General features: G+C 44.8%; 1 protein-coding gene across 1 annotated transcript in view; it reads right to left on the bottom strand.

Moving 5' to 3' along the window:
• Positions 1 to 25,074, bottom strand: part of LOC135900843 (uncharacterized) — a 715,897-nt gene that overhangs the window by 17,661 nt on the left and 673,162 nt on the right. The window contains exons 31-43 of the mRNA XM_065430427.2: positions 24,081 to 24,185; positions 23,048 to 23,155; positions 22,742 to 22,858; positions 21,652 to 21,813; positions 20,678 to 20,807; positions 19,395 to 19,613; positions 15,023 to 15,142; positions 13,900 to 14,059; positions 10,049 to 10,176; positions 9,209 to 9,372; positions 6,013 to 6,171; positions 4,810 to 4,912; positions 3,869 to 4,071 (exon numbers count right to left, since the gene is read on the bottom strand). Coding sequence (XP_065286499.1) covers positions 3,869 to 4,071; positions 4,810 to 4,912; positions 6,013 to 6,171; positions 9,209 to 9,372; positions 10,049 to 10,176; positions 13,900 to 14,059; positions 15,023 to 15,142; positions 19,395 to 19,613; positions 20,678 to 20,807; positions 21,652 to 21,813; positions 22,742 to 22,858; positions 23,048 to 23,155; positions 24,081 to 24,185 — 1,878 coding nt within the window. The remainder of the gene's footprint in view (positions 1 to 3,868; positions 4,072 to 4,809; positions 4,913 to 6,012; positions 6,172 to 9,208; positions 9,373 to 10,048; positions 10,177 to 13,899; positions 14,060 to 15,022; positions 15,143 to 19,394; positions 19,614 to 20,677; positions 20,808 to 21,651; positions 21,814 to 22,741; positions 22,859 to 23,047; positions 23,156 to 24,080; positions 24,186 to 25,074) is intronic.

The raw sequence follows: 25,074 nt of genomic DNA, 5'->3' as shown, positions 1-25,074 counted from the left end.
AAAGTATGCGACGAAATGCATTGACGATGCAGTTACTTTTTTTAAAAAGAAAAGGTTGTTTTATGCGTTAAAGCATAGACTCATAGCTCTTAAGCTTTATAATCGTTCGTAGGGGCTAATTTCAGCCGATCCTGATGCTGGACATATTAGAAGACAATTTTTTCCTTTCATGAAAGTGGAAGTATTCAGAGTTATTAAATATAGATGTCAATACTGGAGCAAGTATACTGCCGTAAGCTTTCAGAATTGCGGTGGGGATGCTATCAGGGCCGCAGGATAGAGAAGGCTTCAAGCGTTTAAGGCTTTCGCTGATGAACTTTTCATCAATCAACACATCACTGGACGTAGGAACCGTTCGTTGTGTGCTGCTGACCGGCACCAGCGTTGAAACGTGACGCTCTATAGAAGTATGAGAAATGAGCAGCAAAACAGACCGCGACTGCTTGGATTTAACTCCGCTAGAGGCGAGCTGGCGAGAACACTTTCACACTTTAATCTCCACCTTAAAATCAATCAATCAATCAATCAATCAATCAATCAATCAATCAATCAATCAATCAATCAATCAATCAATCAATCAATCAATCAATCAATCAATCAATCAATGTACCAAGAAACAACACTGAGGTCTGGGCGTTCGAGCACTGAAAAAAAAAGAAGAAAAAAATGTAAAACAAGTACGATTAAAAGTTATGGGATAAAAAAATAGAATGCGAAAACAAAAACAAGACTGAATAAACAGCTACATAATATTGATCATAATAAAATAATAATAATAAACGGCTTCATTTTTTCCTAGTTCTGCTCTTGAGTATGTCAAAGTGTAAGCGCAGGCGCGCAAGGGACGTTGGGAAAGAAAGCAATAAATAAAGAAAGAAAAATAAAGAAAGGAAGAAGTGACTCTGGTTACACCAGAGACGAGGGCCCACTACAGTTCTCCATGAAATTTGTTGCACCTTGATACAGAGCATTGTTTTGTTCTATTTACTTTGCATTAAGTCGGCTACACTATAATAAAGAGCACTTGTCTAGTTGGTCTGCTCAATCACGTGGAAAAGCGTTTCAACTTAAATTATAAGCAAATGTAGCTAAAAAGAAAAAGAAGCATTTCACACACAAACAAAAATGGGGCGGGGGGGGGGGGGGGCTTAAATGTTCCGTTGCGTTGTTTTTGTCCAAACAGAACAAGTACCCTCTTTCACCATGAAAATAATACATAAATAAAAACCCCGCACTTACGGGCGCGGGCACGGTACTATCTTTAAAGTGCACGAGCAACGCAGAGCGCACTTAACCACCTCCACGTCGTGGTTACCATCGCAGCGTCACCCCCATCTTGCAAGGGCAAACAGGCGGAAGGCAAACTTGCGGTATTCGAAATTTATTCACGCTGTACTATAGTTGCCAGTGTCGAGGCGAAAGAGCGCGGGGATTCGTATCGCCAGTGAATCATGTTGGCAAATGAAGCCGGCAATCTCGCTATGCGCCACCTTCACAGCAGGGGCGGGGTGACACACTGCGGCGCTTTCTTTTTTCTATCGACGCTGCATTCGGGTGAAACTGCAGCCTTTTCCGGTAACACAGAGAAGGTGAAAACGAGGTTGGCGCCGGCCGCCGCTCGGCAGACCCTGTGATCGTGATTGAGGATGCACTTCGCAGCCAGTTTGGCCTATCGCTCGAAATGCATTTTCGTGTGCCAAATTGGGGAGAAAGGTAGGGTGTGGTGATTTTGGGACGGTGCTTCGCTGTTGCTGCAGCCGAAAATATTGGCCGAAGAAGAAGAAGAAGAAGAAAGAAAGATGCAGGACAGTGAACGTGACTGCGCAGCAGTTTACTCTATCTTTAAATTTCCTTCTCGATTGCGCAATGAACAGCGGGCGCTTCGGGAGAATGTTAAAGCCAACGAAAGACAACAGACGCAGAAACGGAAAGGACAGCGCGACGGCGAGCCAGCAAATATCGCAGCAATGTCTCACTAGGCTTTTCGTCATACCGGGTGATTCCTGTTAGTAGAAACAGACATTTAATATCGCCTGTGGCAAATATCCCATTTCTATAATCAATATTATAGTTGCAGAGGCGGACGTTACTTGCACGAAAATGGCAACATGATATTAGTTTACTAACAAAGTTTCAACCATCGCGGTTGTTTAATGCCTTTGGCATTGGACGAAATGAAAAAAAAAGTAAAAAAAGAACGCCTGTGTACCGTCCATTGGGTGCACGTTAAAGAACCCCAGGTGGTCCAAATTAATCCGGAGTCACGCACTACGGCGTGCCTCATAATCACATCGTTGTTTTGGCGCGTAATACCCCAGAATTTTAACAATGTACCACCAATTGACTTCGTAATTATTTACTAAACAGCAACGTCATATTCATTTAGCAGACATCTTGTGCCTATAGCAAACAGTTTCGAAGCATATGTCCTCAAAATCTGTAGCGATATCCGTTGATGTTCCTGTTAACGCTTATGAGCGCCGAGGAGAAATGCAGTGCTGAGAAGTAGCGCTACATATATATATATAAATTATTTATTTATTTCGAAAACGACATACAAATACGAGCCTGCCCAAGCCAACAATGGGCTTGTGGGGCAGCGCTCGGCAGAATGGAGCAAGCCAGGGAGCGGCACAGTAAATCAGTTATGTACAAAACTCAAAACACAAAACAAAAACAAAACAAAACAAAAACAAAAGAAAACTCAAAACATAACAGTTGTAATATACATGCGCAAATTATGGTTCGCAAAATGCGTAACATCTTAGCGAACAAATCAGGGCTAGCACTCACATACAGCGCTTAAAGCTATAGAATCGTTCGTAAGGGCTAATTCCAGTCAATCCTAATGCTGGACTTACTATTACAGAAGGTGGTCAGCCAATGGTGAAGAGCATTTACGAACGCAAAGCCTGATGAATTCGGCCCCAGAACAGGCCGTGGACAGGCGGAATATCCTACTAGAAACAGTTTCGCGAATTCCAGGCATATCGTACATACAGTGATTTCTTTATTTTTTAACTTCGAACGCTTAAAAAAAGAGAGCCCAGAAAATTGTAGAAACAGGGAAAAAGACTTTTATAACACTTCCCCCCAACTTTATAATGTAAACATGCACCGTAAATTTTGCAAATACGAAGATAATTAATGTAATTAGTTTAATTACTGAATGGATTGGTTTCGTTTTTCTCGCAAATTACGTGCGACGAATTATCTACCCTTCTGGGTGGATAATTCGTCTGTAGTGAAGTGATTTGAGCAAATTCTCAAAGCCGTTTTTTTCTTGTCTTTTTTTTCTTTCCTGATATGTTCAATGTGAAAAAAAAAAAAATCACGACCGATTTCTTTACCCTTCGAAATGGCATGACGTCCAAATTTTCTTTAATCTAGTTGGCAAAAAAAAAAGAAATGCCGTTCATATAGCGTTCTCGTATGTTTTCCGAAATTTACGTAAACATTGGGGTGAAAAATATATGTAAAAGTTACAAAGCGGAGTAATTCATTTTCCCGTTATTTATTTGTATGAGAATAAATATACTTCACAAGCCCTGCCGAAAGAACTTGCCTACCGGCAACTATGCGACAATCGAGCCACTATATTCTGCAACTTCATCCGAATTTCTGGTTCCCTCATTATAGAAGTTGGAAGTTGGCGATTTGGTGAATTACATTCAACTTCAAGATCTCGCAATAAATTTGCGACAGGCTCGGTCGATCATGTAGCTCTTGGGTACACAGCGCTCGGAGCATTTTTCGACGGTAAAGAATTCCCGACGTGTGCCCAAAACCGCGCCGGAAAGAGGCGGCGCATTTTCCGAGCCGGCCAAAGCAATCGCTCGGACGGCCCGATTAAGCGTGCAACACTCACTTCTCTGCCGTCGCAGCGAATGCTTTCGGATGTGGATAGCTCCTTGGTCTTTCCCTTGGCCTTCTTGAGGATAGCGCCTTCGAGCAGGTCTCCATTCTGGTGGACCACTTCGAGCCCTTCTTCCTCGAACTCGGAGTACACGAAGAGCGACGACAGGGGAAGCGGCTGGTTCTGAGGGCTGCGCAAGCGGACGTGCCTGTAACCTGCAACCATGCCATCGCGCGTCAACCCAACTAAGGGCGCCGTGAACACAGCGAGAAGCGAAGTTTGAAGAATAACTTTTCGCGCTCCATAAAGGCCGGGAACCGTATCGATTACTCTGCAACCATCTTCTACACGGCGGTCTCTGCGACCCTTTGCACACCCCTCGCGGGTAGGCATGCAACAATAACTCGTCAATGATGGCAGGGCCGGCTGGGCAGAGAAGCTGTACGGACAAGCCAGACCACTTTCCTTAGAACCTATAACTTGGTTTAGCCCCGCTTCCAACGTACGACTTCCATTCTCGGTTTTTATATCGTGACCTTTGGATACGGCCGCAAACGTGCCATTCTGCTCTGCCTAATCCATCAACCATTCCCGCCGTGAACTGTATGCATATAGTTATCGTCTAAATGAAAGAAGGTACACCAAACGGCAAGAAAATATAGATAAACTAAGTCAGCGCAACTGTCTTTTTGTACTGTATGTATAAGAAAACAAGAAAAAAAGAAAACTTCTGTATGGCGTCACCGCTTGTGGGAATGTGACCAAGAGAATTCGATTACACATTAGTAAAGAGAAACTAAATTATAGGTGTAATCTACTGCTAAAGCCTGACTTAGGTTTCGCTTTGTGGCTGTGGAAATATATTTAAGCTAGCATTCTCCATTTAAATCCGTTCACGGCAAAGCGATATAAGTGCACCAACACAATGACATTTTTTTTCAAAGTGAACTGACCTTGCTTCAGGCTCTTGATGGGAATTACTCTTTGAGTGAGGATGTGATTCGTCATCACGTCTATTACAGAGAAGCGTAGAAAAGCCAATTCTGCGAAAGCGATCTGGAAAATACATGGAAAGAAAATAGCACGAGTCAGGTGTGAAAGATTCCAGCACAAGGTGCACTGATGTGTAGTCGAGACGTCGCTAATCGGTGAGCACAAACGCTTCGGGCAATTCCATGCGATTGCTCAGAAAATTGTAAGGTGAAGTACTGTGCTTAGTCGTACAAGAAGTAATCAGTGCGGTACTGCAGGTTCGACATCAATCTGTGAAATGCCTAGCTCCAACGAAAAATGCCAAGCGTCACGAAAACTCTTGGCGACGTTAATAAGTGTTGTAACTGGGATCGAATCGAGTGCACCGCGATCACAAGCAGTGCCTCGTGGCCATTACGTCAAGGCCGCTTCGAACAACCATAGAGAAAAATTTCGTCATTTTACGTCGACCTATTGCAAATGAGGAATTATTTTTAGCCAACAGAATTGACCGGAACTCAACTATTAGCTGAACAGAGCAATTTGCGCCGCCTGCAGGATATCTATTTCATCCTGCAAGACCAATGCGGATTTAATGCTGACGGCTGCGAACGATGCAAAAAAAAACTTACTAGGAAATAAACAAGACTGTTGCTATATAGTATAGCACCTGTCATATAGTATGGCAGATGACTTTTTTGTACTTTCCTGGCGTTAACAGCGCAAAACGTAGACGGGACACGAGACGAGCGAAGTACTTTTCTGTACTTTGTGCTCCTTGTACTCAAGACGGAGTTGTGTAAGTTGCATCTGTTTTGAACAGTGAATACTACTGTCGAGGGTTTCGGATATATATATTTACGGACTTGTAATTGTGAGTGAGAGATAAATGGCGTCACTGCTTCGCCAGATGAAGTTCTTACATTCTTGTCATGGCCAATTGGTATGGAAGGAAGGCTTTTTGTGCAGAGGTATTTTAGTGATGAAGGCAAACGCTATATGCTGATCAAGGCGCGCACTGACCGGTGCGACCAAAACATATGTGGGGATAACATGAACCCGAGGTTAGAGCCGCGAGGCGCAGCTTGCGCCACGACTCGCCATTCAGCCGAGCAGGACACTAAGTGGCGTCGAAGAATCAATTCCCCGCGCTGCAGCTTGGACAGACAGGAGAAGCGGCGTACCCGGAAGCAAAAGCTGTCTTGCCAGATGGGGTTGAGCGAGTTGCGCTGTACGATCTTGGTCTTCTGGCGATTGCAGTCGAGCGGCACGCCCACCACTTCGACGTCGACCTGGGGGCTGCAGGCGTACGTGTTCTGGCACACGTATTGGCCGGAGATCACCTACACCGAAAAAGTGCGCCACTCTGTGGTCGATATTGGCACAGACGTACGCTATACCGCAACACCTGAAGACATGGTCACAGTCATTTCCAGTCTAAAAAATACAGGACCTGGTCTCGATAACTTCAGCCCATCTCTCATAAAAACGATAGCGTACCTAATATCTGAAATATTCTGTCACATAGTGAACCTTATCTTTAAAACAGGAATCCATCCAAGTTCTTTGAAGAAAGCCAAAATAATCCCTGTTTTCAAGAAGGGAGATAAGCGTCTAACATCTAACCACCGCCCTATAGCTATACTTTCATTCTTCAGTAAAATTATCGAAAAACTAATCGTAACACGCTTATCAAGCTATTTATCAAAATTTTGCATCTTATCACCAAATCAATTTGGGTTTCGGGAAGGTTACTCAACTGATTTGGCATTAATATTTCTAACAGACAAGATTCGGCAATCAATTGACACTGGAAATTTCGCTGGCGCATCATTTATTGACCTTTCTAAAACATTCGATTCACTTGTTCACAACATCCTTTTTGCTAAATTAGACTCTATTGGTATAACTGGCCCGGCACTGCAATTACTATGTAACTATTTGAAAGATAGAGAATACACTGTATCAATCTCCAGCACTTACTCGCACCCTAAAACAACTAACATTGGTGTACCACAAGGATCTATATTAGGGCCTCTCTTGTTTTTAATATACATTAATGACCTCCCAAAGTACCTGAAGTCCTCTGACTGTATCCTTTACGCTGACGACACTACCATCTTCTCCTCAGACAAAAGTCTTGATTCATTGATGTGTAAACTTAACCACGACGCGGCTAATATTGTAACCTGGTGCCAACTAAACAGACTACACATTAATACTGCCAAATCTAACTTCGTCATCTTCTCAGCTACACAAAAACATATCTCAGTGTATCCATCGCTAACCTTTGCTTCCAGTGTACTTTATCCTACTGATAGTGTACTGTTTCTTGGCGTCATATTAGATAAACACCTAAAATTTGACGAGCATGTTTTATCCTTAGCAAAGAAGGCAGCATATGGAATTAGAATATTAATTAAAGTTCGCAATTTCTTTAATATGAAGACACTCATCTCTCTCTACCACGCTTTTAATCACACGCATATTAATTATTGTATATCGTCACGACGAAACACGTATCCTACACATTTATCTCCATTACAGCATATCCAAAATCAAGCAGTTCGCATCATTACACGTAGCAGCTACACATCGGAAGCATCTCCATTGCTCAGATCTAACGGCATTTTATCGTTACAGAAACTAAATAAATACTCGCTTGGAATACTTGTTTATAAATCTGTTAACGGAAAGCTCCCATTCCCTATAATTATTACCAGCCAGTATCCATATTCCACGTCTACCCGTTTCGCTTCTACCAACAGCTATTCACTACCAAAACCTAGAACTAATTATGGTAAATTTACTACTAATTTTTCAGCCACACTACTTTGGAACTCATTACCGTGTCATATTAAGATATTCTCTCATTTTTACACATTCAAATCAAACCTTCGTAAATTTTGCACTCAATATAACAATTTGATCGTTATCATTATATTAATAAGTGCTTTGTGTCGTTAAATATTATACAGCGTAAGCTAGTGACTAACTCAATATGGTGTTTTTTGTGTTTGCTTATAGCTGCTTTGTATTTATATATCCTACTCATTTGTAATGGGAGGTCCCCTGTACAGTCTGTTGACTATGGGACCTCCCTCTGTATCCATGTATAATCCCCATTTGTAACCTTATTACTATGCAAATAAAGAACGCGCTCTCTCTCTCTCTCAAAAAAAGCGAACGACGCAGCCTTCACGATTCCAGCGCCCTAGCTCTGCGTGCTGATTAGAATAAGACGAGCACAGAGAGTGGCGCGACATATATGCCTCAATGGTGTCATTGACACCGCGCATGTGCGCCAACAAAAAAGAGCAACTTGGGGGCATTCGCACAACCTCTCAACCATATGGGCTTAGCAGTAAGTGACAGGAATCCCTAAAAGTATCACCTACGAAACAGTGTTATAGATTTGCGGTTGGTGCAAAACCAGGATCTTTACACTCTTTGCTGACCACGTTCGTCTCGCCGCATGCCGCCGTAACAGTCGCTGTACACCTTTAATATAGAAACAATTTTGGGCGTCTCGGTCAAATTTGCAAGCGTGGAACACGTAGTTTTAGAACGTTTTATAGTTTGTCTGTTCACACAAACCCACAGTAGCGAAATAACGTGCCCAGCTGTCATGTGCCGCATGACGAGTTCGAACAATGGTGCTAATACGAGGCGCTTTTAAAAATGTGGCACTAATTGAAACAGACGTCGGGATCGTTTTGCAACGTATATTTGGCGCAGCAAGAACGACGAGGCTGTTTAGGGGACCGACATAATTAGCTACAGCCAAAGTGGTTCCGAAATCGAGCTTGAGATGCACCGCTCCATTCGTGATGTCTCAGCGACTATTGCGTTCTGCAGATGCGTACGATATGGCGGGTTCGATTACCCACCACTGCGGTCGCCTTACGACGATGCAAAAGCTGAGCACATGTTGTGATCTTTATTGCACGCTAAGGAACCACGAGCAAGAGGAACTGAACGGCCTCCTTCATAATCCAGATGGGACTTTCAAGCCGGATTTGCTGCTCTGATTGACTTACCTTGCCTTTCTCCTTTCTTTCGTGTTTCTCTCCATTTCTGAATTCACTAAAGATGACTCAACGCTCGTGGGACCTTCGTGTGCCTTTTCGTCCCAGATATTCCGCACTAAGTAGTCGCAAGGCGTTCCGCAATCAAATGGCTTTGCAACATTTTATCGTGACCATCTACCATGCAGCAAGTATTATCCCCACTTTCGAAGCCGTCTACGAAGCAAGTTTGACTATACTGAGAGTACTGTCACGTAGGGCGACCTTCACAAGATGCATGCCCTTGGTCGGCGCTTATACGCGGATGACGGCGACAGGCGGTACGTGAGTTGCAATGCCAGCTGCCACTTACAGTGATATGAAAGTTAAGGGGATGGATGCCATCGAATTCCTTGTCCCACGGGTTGTACTGGCCGTGCATGATGTTGTTCTTGTCCCACATGGCGCTGGGCTTGAGAACGTAGCCGCAACTGCCGTTCTGCTCGAACATGGCAGTGTTTATGTGCAGGCCGGTGTCTGCGGGAAGGATAGATAGCAGAAGCACAGGCGCGCAAGCGTTACGTTAAGGTACTTCGCGAGGGCAAAACACCTTTAAGACAGTTGTAATACCGAAAAATGTGGGAGAATGACGTAGCAGAGCTAAATATAGTCTTGCGCTGTACATATGAAGCCCACGTATTTGTTGATGATAGGACAAAGTAAATGTAGACTCCTTGCACTGCTTCAGGCGCGAAAAGACGACGGGCAGTGGCAGAAAACCAAAAAAAATTCTTTAGAAAGTAGCGCAACGCGTTAAGGTAGCATGTGCAACATTCGTTCCGTAGCCAGGGTTTAATTCCTCTGTGTGGCCTTACAAGTGCTACCAAGAAGCACATTCGCAGTATCACAGTTCAGCAGGTCGTTGCAGAAGTCTCTGGCAGTGCATGCTATACAAAAAAAGTCATGCCAGGCAGCTTAAAACTGTATTATGAGAATAAGCGGGTTCTAATACCGACAGTGAGGCCTTAATTACAGCCATTGGGTTCCGCTCATGCTCACAGTTACGCTTAGTTTCTCCCTTGCCCGAACTTTGTGGCGCTACCGGAGTGCTCTGAAACGACCAGTCGAACATACTATAAGTGCACGGATCTCAGTAAACGTGCTTTCATTTCCTGCACAGCGTTCCTGCTGACAGTCACGGAAATTTACGTACCTTCAGTCTGATAGTTGAGCGCAACCATCTGCAGTCCAAAGGCCCAGAATGCTACTGGGTTGAAGTTGGACGAGTCTATTCTCATTCCGGCAGGATATGTACGCATCAGTTGGTTCTCGCAATGCGTGCAGAAGGGCGTTAAGGATGTAGAACATCGGCAATGAAAACAATGCACACAACTCACGAAATACGTTCTCGCTCAAATAGAGTAGTAATTAAGCTGCTCAGCACCAGCTATTTCGGGTGCTAACAGTAACTAATAATAAACGGCTATATCGTAACCAGTTTTTAACACAAAAAGTCTGCCATCCGAGTACTTTTCTTTAACGCATCCGCGGTGTTTTGCGCCAGGAAAAATTCGGATTATGAGATGGAACTAGGCGCTGAGAAAGAAAAGAGAGAAAGACACGCTGCTTTCCACAAGGTTGTAATTGGCAGTTTCTGTCACATCATGTCTGTGAGGCTGAACTTCGACGCACAATAGTGCAATTGAAGCTGGTGTCAAGCACTGTGGGATATTATATGGGAGTTTTCCCATTACAGTCAACGAGGAAGGAAGGATTGACTGACGGACTAGTTAGTTCATGATTACTACATGAAAAAAAAAAAAACAGCGCTACCACACGGGACGAAAGAAGGAGCACGCACACACGCAGACAGCACCGTGTCCTTTTGTTTCGCTCCGTTTCGCGCATTTTCTTTTTAAATGTAAACAATAAGGACATCCTTGAAATATAAAAGCTTACATTAGTGCACTACAGAGCTATAATAAAAAAAAGAATAGTGCAAAGAGCAGGTTCGGCAAAGGCTGAGAAAGAAGAGACGAGAGTCAGATGTTGACTTTATCGAGAAGCTGTAGGTGATAGCCTGGCTACGTCGAAAAAGATCGCTCATGTATGTGAACGCATGTTATGCTTCGTAAGAATTTGTGTTGCTACCGCGGTTATGCCGACCCTTCCCTCGATTTCACTGGCGACCAAGTTTGACAGCGCAGCTACAGGAGCCACACACGGTATATCATATGAGGCGTCGTCACGAGAATGAAATTGAGTGGTGCAAATTTTGGCACACGTGCCACTTATTTTCAATTCCATGTAACGAGAGGAAGCGACCCGTGTAGTAGTACTCTTATATCGATGGTGGTTTTTACCTTAACCGCCCGCAAGACTATAAATCAATCACGGACCTCACTGCTTACGGCGATCTACGTTGAAATAAAAAGCAGGCACATTTCGAGCAGTGGATGACTTATCATTTTCAAACAATCGGGCGCCAGTTTTCTGCTAATCAAGATCAAACGCTTACAGAGCCGCGCAACGTGTTTAGAGTGTTTTCCGACCACGCCGCAGTGTAAACTAAACAGTCGAGGTTTGTTTAGGAGGCGTTGTCTTAGGTTTGCACAATCAGTTGGAATGACGAAATGAATACATTTCTATTCGATCAGATGATAGAATCTAGTGACAATTTCTGAAACTCTTGACTTTCAGAATTGGGGATACCAGAGACTACGCTTTGGGCAAGTGTGTGGCCAACGAAGTTCAACTACGACCTGTTCATGCTCGCTATGGAAGAAAGCTAGGCGGTTTCCACCGCTGCACATTATACCTAAGGCAAAATTAGCGAAAAAAAAATGGAAGAAAGGGGGCATTACAGCAAATTAGACATGAAGTGAGGATTTTTTTTTACGCCTGTCATGCATGGATTATTTTCAATAAAACATGTATGTCGCTCCTACTGTTACGCCGCGGTTCCTACCTCGACTTACAAAGTAATCATTTCGGCCGTACATCTACGCAAACGACGTGCAACATGCCATATGAGGTGTCATCTGGAGAATGATGTGAAGTCTTGCGTGTCCTGGTACGCGTTCAGGCTAATTTCCAGTTTCATGCAACAAGACGAAGCCACAAGTTTAGTACTCTAATCAACGGCGGTATCCATGGTGTGATAGCTAACGTTAGCCAAGCTGTTCAAAGAAAAACGAGTTAAAAGAACAAACATGGTGCAAAATATCATTTTAAGGCCTACGGCGTTCGGTCGTCCATAGGCCTTAAAATCATATTTTGCACAATTTTTTTTCAAACTTTTTTTTTCTTTGAACAGCTCGGCTAACGTTCGCTGGGACACACGGTATAAATCACCCGCAAGACTATAAATTAATGAATAAATCACCCGCATAAATATTCGTGCTTTATGTACTGTGCGCTTTTCAGTTCGTTTCGAGCTAGATGCAATGTATCAACAGTTCACATTCGCCATCTGATGTCGCAGGGGATCCGGCAATGGTGTTGCGATGAAACCACACAAGTTGTTTAAGCAAAGGATCTTTTAAAGGCAGGTTGAAGCATTGATAATCCTCAGTGATAGCAGTGCAGAACTTGACTAAGTACAGAGAGTTGCTAGGAAACACGTGGTCTTGGACGTCATTAAGGGGACCAAGAAGTTGCAATCGTAGCAGGATCCCCTGGAATACAGATTGAAATGTGAAGCCTCTGCCAAAAGAAAGGAGTTCGTAAGCAAGGAGCAGAAGTGCTACTGCATCGTGGTTGTATTGTATCGCGTCCGTAGAAATAATTTTTGTGTGTGGTGTTCTGCTTGTCTTGGTTCTTGCACTGCAAGCACAGCGATCTGTGCGAACCTCTCCCAAGCAACGCACCCTTAATTGGAAGGCCGGATGCCTGGCCGGATGGCTGCTTGTGCCCGTCTTATAAACCACTAGGCTGCGACTGCTGTAATTAATTCTTAGAACTAGAACGTTCTGAAGCGTTATAGGAGAAGAGTTTGCCTCCCACTGTAGAACTCTTCAGCAGTGTTGATGTAACAGAAGATCAACCAGACGCCCTGAAGCCCGCTACGGTTAAATGTGCGGTGACTTCGTTCGATTTTACAAACGCTACACCCAAGCGCCAGGGCCTGTGTTTACAAAACAAAAAAGTATTTACCCAAGGACTGTCTGCAAGACCTGTACGATGTACGCCAAAACAGATTCTGGGCATATTATAAGCGAAGGCGACTGGCCAATCGCGAAGAACGTTTACAAGCAAAGGCTTTGTGAAATTCACAAAGCTTTTCATTCGTAAGCGCTCCTTGCCGCTGGTCGCCCGCCTTAGCTAATAATATGCCCAGAATCAGTATCGGCATGAATTATGCAGCTCTTACAAACAGTCGTAGCGTAAATACTTCTTTTTGTAAATACACGTCCAAAACATTCAGCTAAGTCTACGCACAAGACGTATGCTGAATGTTACTGACATGGTCGAGAACCGAGGCTTGGATATACAAAGCGCAGTACAAGCGAAGCACTGTAGGCTGAGTTAAGTGTGTGTGATGCGATGCCCCTTGCTCAGCAAGGGGCATCGCTCGCCCCAAGGTGTTATACGATGGCGTGTTAGAACGAGAAATTAATATTATCAAGATTGTATTTATTACAGTGAGAACTAAGCAATAACACAATAAAGAGACAAAAACAATCTAGAGATTAGTGGAATCGCAACCATAATCTGCAGGGTTCACTCACTAACACACTAGACATCCGCGCATTGGCATGGGCTTCAAAGGTGGCAGTAACACGGAAAGCAAGTCACTAAGGTTGCTACTTTGGCGAAGCGCTCTTATCCTACACGTAGCTGTGACCATAATGCAAGAAATCCAGCCACAAAGATGTCCAGACACTGCAGTTGCGTACTTACATTTTGCAAATGTTTGCCTTTTCTTTTTGACAACCGCCTGTGAGCAATGGATAGAAAATTATCTCCGAATGTATTAAAGCAGCTGCGACAGTGTATCATCGAAGCACTACGCCACGCCCCTCCGCCCTTCACTGCCCCTTCTGTTCCTGCAAAGGATATGTGATGAGGGCGAGCGGATGGCGCTTGCTGAGGCGTTTGGCAGCACTTTCGTTCATGGAAGACACCTGGAAGCACACTGAATTGGAGCAGTGGCGTTTTGTCGACGACGGAGCCGATGTAGTCCCTGAGGCAGTCGATGGCGTCGGGGTATCGTGCTTGGGCTCTGTCCGCGGGGAAATGACCGAGTTTATTAACGAAGCACGCAAGAACAAGCACAAATTGTGCATAACTTCCGCAAGCGCGCTAACAACTGAAAATCGCTTTCATCATGATGTAACAGAATCATGCTGAGCGGTACTGCACTGCTGCGCCCGTGGGAGATGGATGCGCTAAGCATGAGGCGGTCTGTTAATTAAATGAAGCGTACAGTCAATTCCAGCAAAGTTCGTAACAGTTGCTAAAGTGCAGATTATAAGCAGTATACTCCAAGGACAGCTTTGGTATAGGTGTTACGAGTCGTTAGAATTATGTCCTATACTACAGACGACTCAGCAAAAAATAGCGCGCACGTTAAAGTGTTAGAATGATTAAAGCGCGACTAGTAAACTGCTGGCACATAAGCTTAAATTGGAGATGTGTTCCCTTATGTATACAATTATTTCTTCTCGACATCCGGAGGAGAAAACGAACTCGGCGTCTGCCGGTGCACGTCGCCGACTGCTAGGGGAAAACGAGCGTACGAGTTCATCTTCGACGAAAATGGCGGCGCATTCGAGTAGTGGGATCGCAGGCTGCCGGCGCCTATTATACGTCGCGTCTGGCGCATTGCGCAAATAATAAAAACAAAAGGAAGCGAAAAAAAACTTTCCCTCCGCACGAATCACCCTTGCTGTTGACTTTCACGTGCCGTCGTTTTCATGCTGCGCTGCGGGACGCCGGTTCTAACGAAGATCGCCCGTTCGGAGATACGCGGTAAAGGCGGCGCCGCGAAGTATAAGCGCCAACACGCAAACGACAGGCGCTCGGCTGCGACTCAATCACTTTGTACGTCGTTCGTCTCCTTTCTGTCCTCGCGATATGCCGGCGCGTGCAATGAACCGAACCAACGTGGCTGCCTCCCCGTCAAAACGTCGAGAAGAGCCACCTGCAGGGCGGCCCATGCCGACTGAAAAGGGAGAGCCCCCACCTGATGTCTGCAGAGGCGTGTTGGCGCCTAGCGGCGATCCGGCCGAAGCAAGCACGTTCTTCTTGCTGCTCACTTTCTTCACTTTCACGGAGTTGGTCGGTGACGGGCAGTTGACGAAACCTGCGCCGCCGCCAGAGACGCCAGTGGCTCAGAGCTGTGCCTGACTGATTGGCAAAAGCCACATAGCTTGAGATGAAGCAGTTTTAATAGTGTGCAACTACCGCGGTGGGGACAAGGAAAAAAGAAAAACACCCACGTCTGTTAGAAGTTATTGAAGGGCTTTAGATGTGACTCCGGGTTCATGTCTTTTCATCATCAGTATTTATAGAACATGCATACTCTAAACAATGTTTTTTTTATTTGATTACATAAATTAGAAAACATTCTTCGATAAAAATATATTCGCTTGCTTTCCCGAAACGGTTATTACGCCTCGAGTGGTTCGGAAGAACTACCAGCCTATAGTGATAGCGCACGTATTATTGGAGAAGGCGACCGGCGAATTTCAAACAGCCCTTACGAACGAAATGCTTTGTGAATTATGTGTTCTTTGCCGTCTGTTAAACTTGGGCAGTGAGTAGGCCAGATGTCGCCAAATTAGTGGACGTAAAATGCTCAGACACCTTCACGGGCACAGTATATAGTCGACTGGGTAGCCATTGATAACTCTAAATGGAGACGTCTGCTGAATGCGATCGCTTTCTCCCTGTCGCGATCGCCACGCCAACTAGGCCCGTATTCACAAAATTATCTTACGCTAAAGTTTTTTTCCAAAAAAAAATATAAAAATCCAGCCAGTCCTGATGACATTCCATTATAGGGAAGGCAGCTGGCCAATGGCGAAAATTACGTACGAACGAGAATATTTGTGAATTCAGCATGGCTTTAGCTGGTGAGGTGACCAGAAAGCGCTGCAAGAAGCTGTTAGCGGTTGTTATGGCAGGCTCGCTGTTCGAAGTGAATTTTGGGTTAGGTGGTGGTAGAGTCGGGGAGAATGTTCGGTGCAGCCTCAGCTAGAAATGTACTGAAGCATGCTGCTCTACTGCAACGCATTACAACGGTGTCCAGGCGGCTGATATGATACCCGCCTAAAGTTATATATATATATATATATATATATATATATATATATATATATATATATATATATATATACATATATATAAGAGTGAATTCTCTTGAAGACAATGCAGTGGACATACAAATGCCCTTCTGTTGGCATTATTAGTGGCAATGTGCGATTATGCTGATCAACTAATTAACTAACAACTGTTTAACTGACTGCTTTTGGTTGCATGTTTCGATTGCAGTATTGAAACTGGTCTGTGCTCAGTGCATGTCCATTTGGTGCGATACCTGAGACCAGCAGCACTTTCCAGATATCTCTCCACAAACTTGCCGACAAATGCATTGGCGTTTCACTTAGTTTACCATAAAGCCTTCCTCGCACACTGCGGTTGAAGATTACGTGGAACGCCAATAACTTTCTGTGACAGATGGGGACGAGAGTTCTGAAATAGAAGCTCCTCTCAAGATTCTTACTAAATGAAAATGCGTGAAAATGCTTTCAGCCCTGACCATCTTGAATTCACACTTAAGCGACCACGAATTACAAGAGCCTATTTCAGAGCATTTCGTTCGCAGCGACGATACTGTAACCTAACATGTCAGCGATGTCTATACGCCAGCTAGAATATCTGCCTTTCATGAGATCTTAAGAGGCAACAAACAGCACGTGCGTATTTGCGTGACGAAGGAAGGAAACGAAAGCAAGACAGGTGACGAAAATTGTTTGAGGATAAAATGCGCCCCAAAGGGCGCAAATTATATTAGAGCGTTATGTATTGTCTTCCTGTTTCACCGACCCATCACCGACTGCATGTATATCAAGTTGGACAGGGCCCTTGATCGCAGGATGCCAGGGCGGTGCCGTGAGTAGCGAAATTCCACGATCCGTGGCGCAGCGATACTGTCGAGCACCGCGTATACGGAACTCAGCGTCGAAATCCATCGCATAATTTCGATGCATAACACTGAAAGTTTTAATACAGTATGCGGGTAAATGGTCAAGAATATAAAATGTAATTAATAATAATAATAACCAATTGGCAAATAGCGTGCAGCATTATACATGAGAATTGTGATGGGTTTGTAATATGGCTGAAGCTAAAATCTGTACAAGCGAAGGAATACCGGTGGTAATGGTGGGGGTAAAGAGAGATGCGGTACATGCATCACTCGGCTAACTCGCCTGAAAGCTCGGCTGAAGCGGACGCCGCACTGTGGTCTGTCGCCACGCTTTGTATCTATCCCAAGAGAAGGAGGTCGAACAGTGTATGTACAACTAATTTACCAGTGCGGCCGTAACCCCAAGCGTGTGACAGTTATAACTTCTGCATGGAGGATATATATTGCGCTTTATACATTTTTCATATTGCGCTTAATTAGTTAATTAACTAAGGTCAATTATGAAAATCTTTCAATATTCATCTTTAGGGGCAAGTGTGTTTTGTTATATTGCACAGGGAATTCAAAATCGACCAATCCTTTTTTTTTTTGTGGCAGCGTATAAGTGCTGCGTGGCGATTTCTTCCGGCGTTTAAAGAAAGCCCGCGAAATATTAAATAAAACCACGTGACTGCGCTCATGCGCTACCGCATTGCAGCGCTCTCAAGCGCGCTTCGTGGGGAAAGAACCGTGCGTGCGGACCGTGGCGAATTGAGCGGCCGCAGCTCTCGGCATCGGCTTCACAGTGCGTCAGCGTATTTGACGGTGGCACACGGACAGGAAGCGCCGTCGTCCCTGATAAGTGATAGGCTCGACGCACGGAGAGCGCGCTGCAAGACGATAGCGCACGAGCGGGGTCACGTGGTTTTATTTCATATTTCGCGGGCTTTCTCTAAACGCCGGAAAGAATCGCCACGCAGCATGTACGTTGCCACAAGAAATTGGATCGGCCGTTTTGAAATGCCCTCTGCAACGTAACGAGACGAACTCGACCCTAAAGGGAATATTAAAAATTTTGCATAATTGATCACTTTCTTTGCATAAAATTTTCCATAACTGATGTGTCTCCAACAGCCTCAGGTGCGCCTAAGTATTCCGGGTGCAAAGAAGAAGGCCAACCACCCGACAATCGCTCCGAAACAGATGACGCTGCTATTAATCATTGAGACATACGGGGACCGAATACACATCTATACTAATGGTTCGGTCTCACCAGCTCTTCAGGTGCCGTTGTCATTCCGGCTACGAAAATCGCAATCAAATTCAAACTGTCCCACATGAAAACATCAACAGCGGCAGAGCTTGGTGCCCTGCGCGCTACTGTCAAATATCTCCTGCAAGAGACACCTCAGAAATGGGTAATTTTTTGCGACTCTAAAGCAGCACTTCCGAGTCTGCATTTTGCCCTATATCATAGGACTCATGAGCAGCTGACATATGAAATAAGAGAAGATCACCATCTAGCTATCGCTAAAGGGCATGAAATTATATTCCAGTGGCTACCTGGACATACCGCCATTGCTGGTAATGACCTCGCCGACGAAGCCGCCCGGTCTGCCCATCTGAATGCTCGACCAGTTCCAATCCCCTTATCAAGAACCGACGCTGCAAGAAAGCTTCATATTGTGGTTAAAGCTATGAAAAACAAATACTGGTCTTCTCTCAACCTCTCGAAGTGTCATTTTCATAGGCTGGATCCATGCTAAAGCTACAAGTGCCATAAAAAGTTTCCCGCTCTAAGCGACATTATTGTTCCGCCTCTGGCTCAGGGTGGCATTTACGAAGGCCTAATCGTTCCGCATTGGAATGGGGGATAGGCCCATGTGCGACTCTTGCAGAACCACAGAAACGATTGAACACATCCTATGTATCTGTCCCCAATACGACGTCGAGCGCGAAGTTCTCCGGGCAGCACTGAACCAGCTCGACTCTAGACTATTTCCCGTAATGGAGATCGTTGCACCCTGGCCGTACGCTTCGATGGCACAGAAACCCGCGAAAGCGCTCTTGAAATGCCTCAAGTCGACAGGTCTTGGGAATCGTGTGTAGACTCGGTGCGAACCTTCCACTGTGCGCGAAACTGTGCTCTCTCTCTCTTCCTCCCCATACCCCCTTCCCCCAGTGCAGGGTAGCAAACCGGACGTACGTCTGGTTTACTTCCCTGCCTTTCCTGTCTTCTATTTCTCTCTCTTTCATAATTGATCTTAATTAACTAATTAAGCGCATTATAAGAAATATCCTAAGGAGCGCCACGTGACGGCAAACCATATGTCGTTGGTTTCATTCAGTTGCGGTTAACCACTTTTTAAAAAAATATGCTTGGTTCAAGTAGGTTACGCCTGACCAGAAAAGCCATGGGACGCACCTCTGAACTTGATGGCCTGGCAGTAGGTGACCAGGTCGGAGAGCTCGGGCGCTATCTGGGAGCTGGACTTTCGCTGCTTGTAGCCGTCGTCGTCGCTTTGCATGTACTCAGCGTCGGCCGGGTTGCGCGACCGAGGGTGCGGCACGCCGGGGCTCAGCGTGCCCGGGTGCCGCGTGGCGTGCGCTTCCTTGCACGAACCCTCCTGGCTCGACAAGGACTCTGCGCACCAGCGTCATCGCACTCGAATACCAACACGCTGCAGGTTGCGGCAGGCGTTAGACAGTGCACAGGTGCTGCACAAGCGCAATCTGTGACGTCCCGGCATCATATGTGCGTACTAGAGCACCGTCCCCACCGATCATCGGCTCAGAAGGCAGTGAAGGCGCTTTTGTGCTTTCTCAGAACGTCTGGCTTGCGAGAGCGGCTTTCACTCAAGTACTGTCCGTACACGTATCTACACATTCTCTCTCTCCCTTCTCTCTCTTCCCCTTCTCCCTTCTCCCAGCGTAGGGTAGCCAACCAGACCCTTGACTGGTTAACATCCCTGCCTTCCTATATTCCTCTCTCTCTCTCTCTATCTCTCCTCTATAGCTCCGGCATCCGCCGAGAGAAAATTATTTCTGGAGCAATGCAAACTTCCGATACCTCGAAGCTTCATTTGATGCTCTGTCGCACATGCGGTCTGACAACGTTGCAGTACATAATTACAGCTATTTACTGCCAAAGGCTTGCAGCAAGATAGAGAAACTGTCAGTCACTGATTATTTCTGAATGTTGTTCACGAGGACGATGCTCGGTCGTGGTGGCGTGCTTGAATGGAACTCTCGATTCCACGAGGAAATGGCAGGAAGACACTGGGGATGGCGTAAGGTATGCACAACCACCGTTCGGCAATTGTGAATGCAATTAAGCTTTTTAAATTACGTGGTTCGGAATTACCACTTTGTCGATTTTCTGTTTGGGTAACGAAGAGGGAATAATAACCATCATGCCAGCCGGTTGATTATTAGTGATGATGAAAAAAAAAATTACTCGGTGCTCTTGGCGTTCCTTCTGGCGGTTACTTCATTATTTGGTGACCAACAACCGGGCCACTGGATGTTGTTAGTGACTGGGTTTGTAGGCAAGTACTACTCAAAACTACTGCGAACAGTGCCCAAAAGGGGCCTCTTACAACTGTTTCCGGCACTTTTCCAGCCATGTTTTCAAAACAATCACACAAAAACCTTTTAACAAATACGTACACGATCACTTAAGTTACAGCTGCACGCGCTAATGCCCACCTTCTAGATTATCGTCCTCTTCATCGTAATCCTCATAATCCTCTTCATCCTCGTCATTGAGAGACCCTGTGCTTGCTGTAGAGATGATGCTGTTCGTTCGGCCGGGCGCAATCTTCGCTTGTGGAACACCCTGCACAGGAAGACAAGGAAAGCTCTGCCAAACAATTCACCCTCCATACTATAATAAAAATAAATATGCGGCCGCACCACTTGGAATTTAGATATGGACTCACAAAGCCGCTCTGTATGCAAAAAGAGTTCGGATAGACGGACTCCACCAGTAATAAAACACAACGAGGCGATAACATGCGAGAAACATTTCTCACGTACAAAGAACGTTATGAAGGTTCCTGCATTTCTTAGCTTCAACGAATAACTATATTAAAGATTTATGAAAAATGTTAGACAAGCTAAAAGATAACTGATAACCAGGATCGTCAGGAAGTGATAACAGCTCTCGATGGGAATTCGACCTGCCCGCGATAAACACCTTAAACTCCGGGCGTGAAGTAAGCCTCTTCGAGTAATGTCACAAGTGTTGACCTTCCCGTTACTTAGAATATCAAGGATAGATGCGTTCTTTCGATCCGCATTCACGAAGCGTTTCTTATTTGTGCGCCATAGTGATCGGCTGTCATCGTGGCTAGTGTCTCCTTACCACGCCAATCGCAATCGTGAGTGGCGGGCGTTTTGAACGCCTTCGAACAAGGAAACGTCTTTCACGTGAGACAAGCTTTGTGAATACCCACCCCGATTTCTTCAGCGCTTAGATTGAAAACACAGGCATGCAAGGTAAACTGACATAAAGGCGCCATTAGACATTTGTCTCCCATGATAAATAGCAGTACAACCAAGAAGAAAATTCAGAACAAAAAGAATAAAGCTGCTCCACGCAGTGAATTTCAAGCATCGGTCTCGGATTAAGATTTAAAACACAAAACTGGTAGAAAAGCTATCGCCACAGTGGCACGTACCTTGGTGGATTTCAGGGTCAGCGCTGGCGTCAGTGGCGGCCTGAGTTTCTTGTTCTTTATTAGCACCTTGTAACGCAGCTGGTTAGGTGACGGCAGGCGGGCCTCGTCGCAGACGTCGTTGGAAAAGAGAAACTGTGTTTGAAGCCTGTCCCCGAAAACGTTCTGCGAGGAAGCATGCGATGGGAAAGTCACGGCAATGTACCGGCCATCAGCAACGTAAATAAAACATATACAACTCGGCGATACGTTAACGATAATGAAGAATAGATTGTTCAATACGAACGATCTTTTTTTAAACATTATTTTTCAAAAAAAGTGTAGTTTGGTAAAGTTCCCCAGCGTACAGTTCATAGAAGAGCTTGGGGAGCTCCTTAAATGTGTAGAATAGCATTATGAGGCTACGGGTTACGGCGTAAAGGTACATGACGAATACCCAAACAAAAGCGAAACATAATTGTAGGAAGTTTGCCACGTTCAAAGCGGCATGCTCACAAGTTCGTTCGCAAGATTCAGATAATGAACTCATAATTAAGAAGTAACTCGCGACTTCGATAAAATTATGAGTGAACTAAACGATAAGCATTTAAGGCAGAGAGGTGGGCTGGTTGGAATTTATACAAAGGCATGTCTCAGTGCGCAAGGAAAATGAAATGAGGTGCCAAGACAAAAGGACTGCCAGAAAAGGAAGCGATCTAGCTTTTCTGTCGTCGTTTTGTCCCTGCGCCTATTTTCATTTTTCTCGCGCTGAAACATGCCTTTGTATAAACGATAAGCAGTCGGCTGTAGACTAGGTGCATGAAACTTGCGCGCATGCAAGACGCATACTCACGACCGAAATGTATGGTGGAATGAAAACTATCCTTTCGTTCTGCTGCAAATCGTGATGATGTCGCCTGCATGCTACCCGTATACTAATTGCAGGTAACGTATCGCGGAACCAAACACAAAGCAATTTCAGAAATAAAACCAATAAGCATCCGTATCTTCAGGAGGCGAGTGAAATGTAAAAAATTGCGCTAGCGCATGCACTCAGAAGGAACCACATACAAGGCACGATATTTGCAACTCGGAAACGTGAAATGTGACTCACCGTAAAAATCTGGGCCATTTTTGCTTGCTGCGGTAGGGAACAGTGGTTCTCGATGGACAAAATGATAGGAAAAGGTGACGTGGCGAACGAGCTCTTGTGAATCGCTTCCACCACGCTCTGTAATAAAATGACATTGTGCTTTACGTTGTAGATTAAATAAGAGAAGTAACCAAACGTCATGTAAACAAAAAAAGAAAAGGCACAATTTAAGAAAACACGACCTTATAATTAGCCTGTGTGGAATTTCTAGTGTTATAGACGCAATTACATACGAACAAGCAAAATGACCGCCAAGGCAATGCACACCTTGAATGGAATTTTCGAAGTAAGTGTGTGGCCATGATAGATGACAGGTATTCCGTCGTCACCGTCCCAACAGTCGAGCTCTACGCATCGGCAACCTCTTAGTAGTACCTGGAAAAGAGCAAGATGGCAGGAACTCCCAAGGAACAGACCAGCGTAGTCGAGAAGGTCGTGCAGAGTGAACAATCCTCGATTAGGAACACGTGTTCTCCATGTTCTCCCTGGAAAACATGCCCTTCCTTTTTTTTCCTTACTGCATACGGGATAGAAGTTCACATACCAACCTGCGTTTACACTGGAAAAGGTAGTCGGTGTGAAATTACTGTAAAACCCGTTATTTTCTCACGCCCTTCATTTACGTGAATTTCGCGATTGGAACATATCTCTAAATTTAAGGGCACGTGAAAATTTCAGGGAAGAAATATGAACACTACGCTGAAAACTAAAAAAAAGTGTACTTTGCCAACTACCAACTAGTTCTGCTGGTTGTATACCCTCCAAAACGTGGCGCATTCGATTAGCTTGGCCATGCGAGCAGCTTCGCTATGCCAGAAACAATATTGTACGTACATGCCAATCGATTTTGCGTAAGTGGGACGATGCCTCCCTCGGATGAGAAGTCATGCATAATGAACACATATGGCTAAAGTTCCACGCAGAAGCGAAAACAGACTGCGCTGTTTCGAAAATGTAGAATAGTTAAAGACAAGAAAAAAAAAAAAAACGTTAAGGAGTTTATGAGACCCAAGTGAGCCGTACGACACAAGCACGAAATCGCGAAGTTTAGTAATCGCGAATATCTACAAAGTCCCCGATACGCGAACAATCAGGGACGAGAAAATTATAGGATTTTACAGTATATTGCACGAACAACCAAAGGAGCAATGAGAGGGGAAGTGTAGTCGTTTGTGAGCATGCGCACAGGAGAGATCGTCAAGGGCGGTCACGGACATTTTCAAACCGCGGGAGAAGGCTTGGAAACGGGAGTCTCCAAGCCTTGTCCACCGGAAACCACGTCGCCACAGCACGCGCTTACCTCGCTGTACAGCTCCACGGATGACTCTCCTTTGAGCTGGTGGCCGGTCAAGTAGGTATTGTGAGACGAAGCGATGTAGTAGTGAGAAAGAGGCTTGTCCATGTTCTGCAGATAAGGACATTCGCTGCTTCGTTTATGTTACCCTCATGGTGAACAGACATTGAAGGAGGATAGCGACAACAAAAAGATGGTGAGAAAGAACAAATGCGGCAAGTTAGCAGGGGCCATGAGAAGAATGCTTCTAACAATGTTAGCTGCCATTAATTTCAAGCGCGACGAAATACAATGCATAATCGGTAAGGGCACATAAAATCAAATTTCATTTAGTTATACAAACATGAACTAATGTTTGACGAAGGCATTTATACTTATTATTCGTTACAATGCTTTCAGGAAAGTAGTTGCAATTTAAGAATGTATGAGGTAAAAAAATCCGAATGATAAAATCACTGGATATAACGAAATTCGACTCCAACTTTATGACGCGAGTCAACACAATATGACGATATTGCGGTCTAAGAATTAATTCGTTATAAAGCATAGTATGGTGGCAGAATTTGTAAAAAAGACGCAAATGGCGTATTTTACGAGGTGATACAACAGATGGAAGGGCAAGGCCGGTTTTCATTGGGGTTATAACGGCGGTTCAGAAGTAACTGGAAATGAAGCTAGCGAACTTATTCTGCCCAAGACGATTGATATAGTTAAGTTCGCACGAAAGGAATTTCATACGACTGTAGCGTTCTCAAGCTTAGAACATACAATGGTTTTCGAAACAAACAATTTTAACCAGGACGATGCGTTGGAAACATTACGGCATATATACCCGAAATACGAGCGGAATTAAGTATGCAATCACTGTGAAGTGCCCGAGATAGGTTACGACTAATATAAATGCACCAGTACTTGTTGACGCATGGCAGGGGGACATTGTTGAAGCCGTATTTTGACGGGCTGTTATATCCTGCAGATGTAGCATGCCTTTACATTCCTT

Source organism: Dermacentor albipictus, chromosome 1 (genome assembly GCF_038994185.2).
Source record: "Dermacentor albipictus isolate Rhodes 1998 colony chromosome 1, USDA_Dalb.pri_finalv2, whole genome shotgun sequence".
Classification (NCBI taxonomy): Eukaryota; Metazoa; Arthropoda; class Arachnida; order Ixodida; family Ixodidae; genus Dermacentor; species Dermacentor albipictus.
The sequence above is the reverse complement of the archived record's forward strand: the minus strand, read 5'-3'. Positions and strand labels throughout refer to the sequence as shown.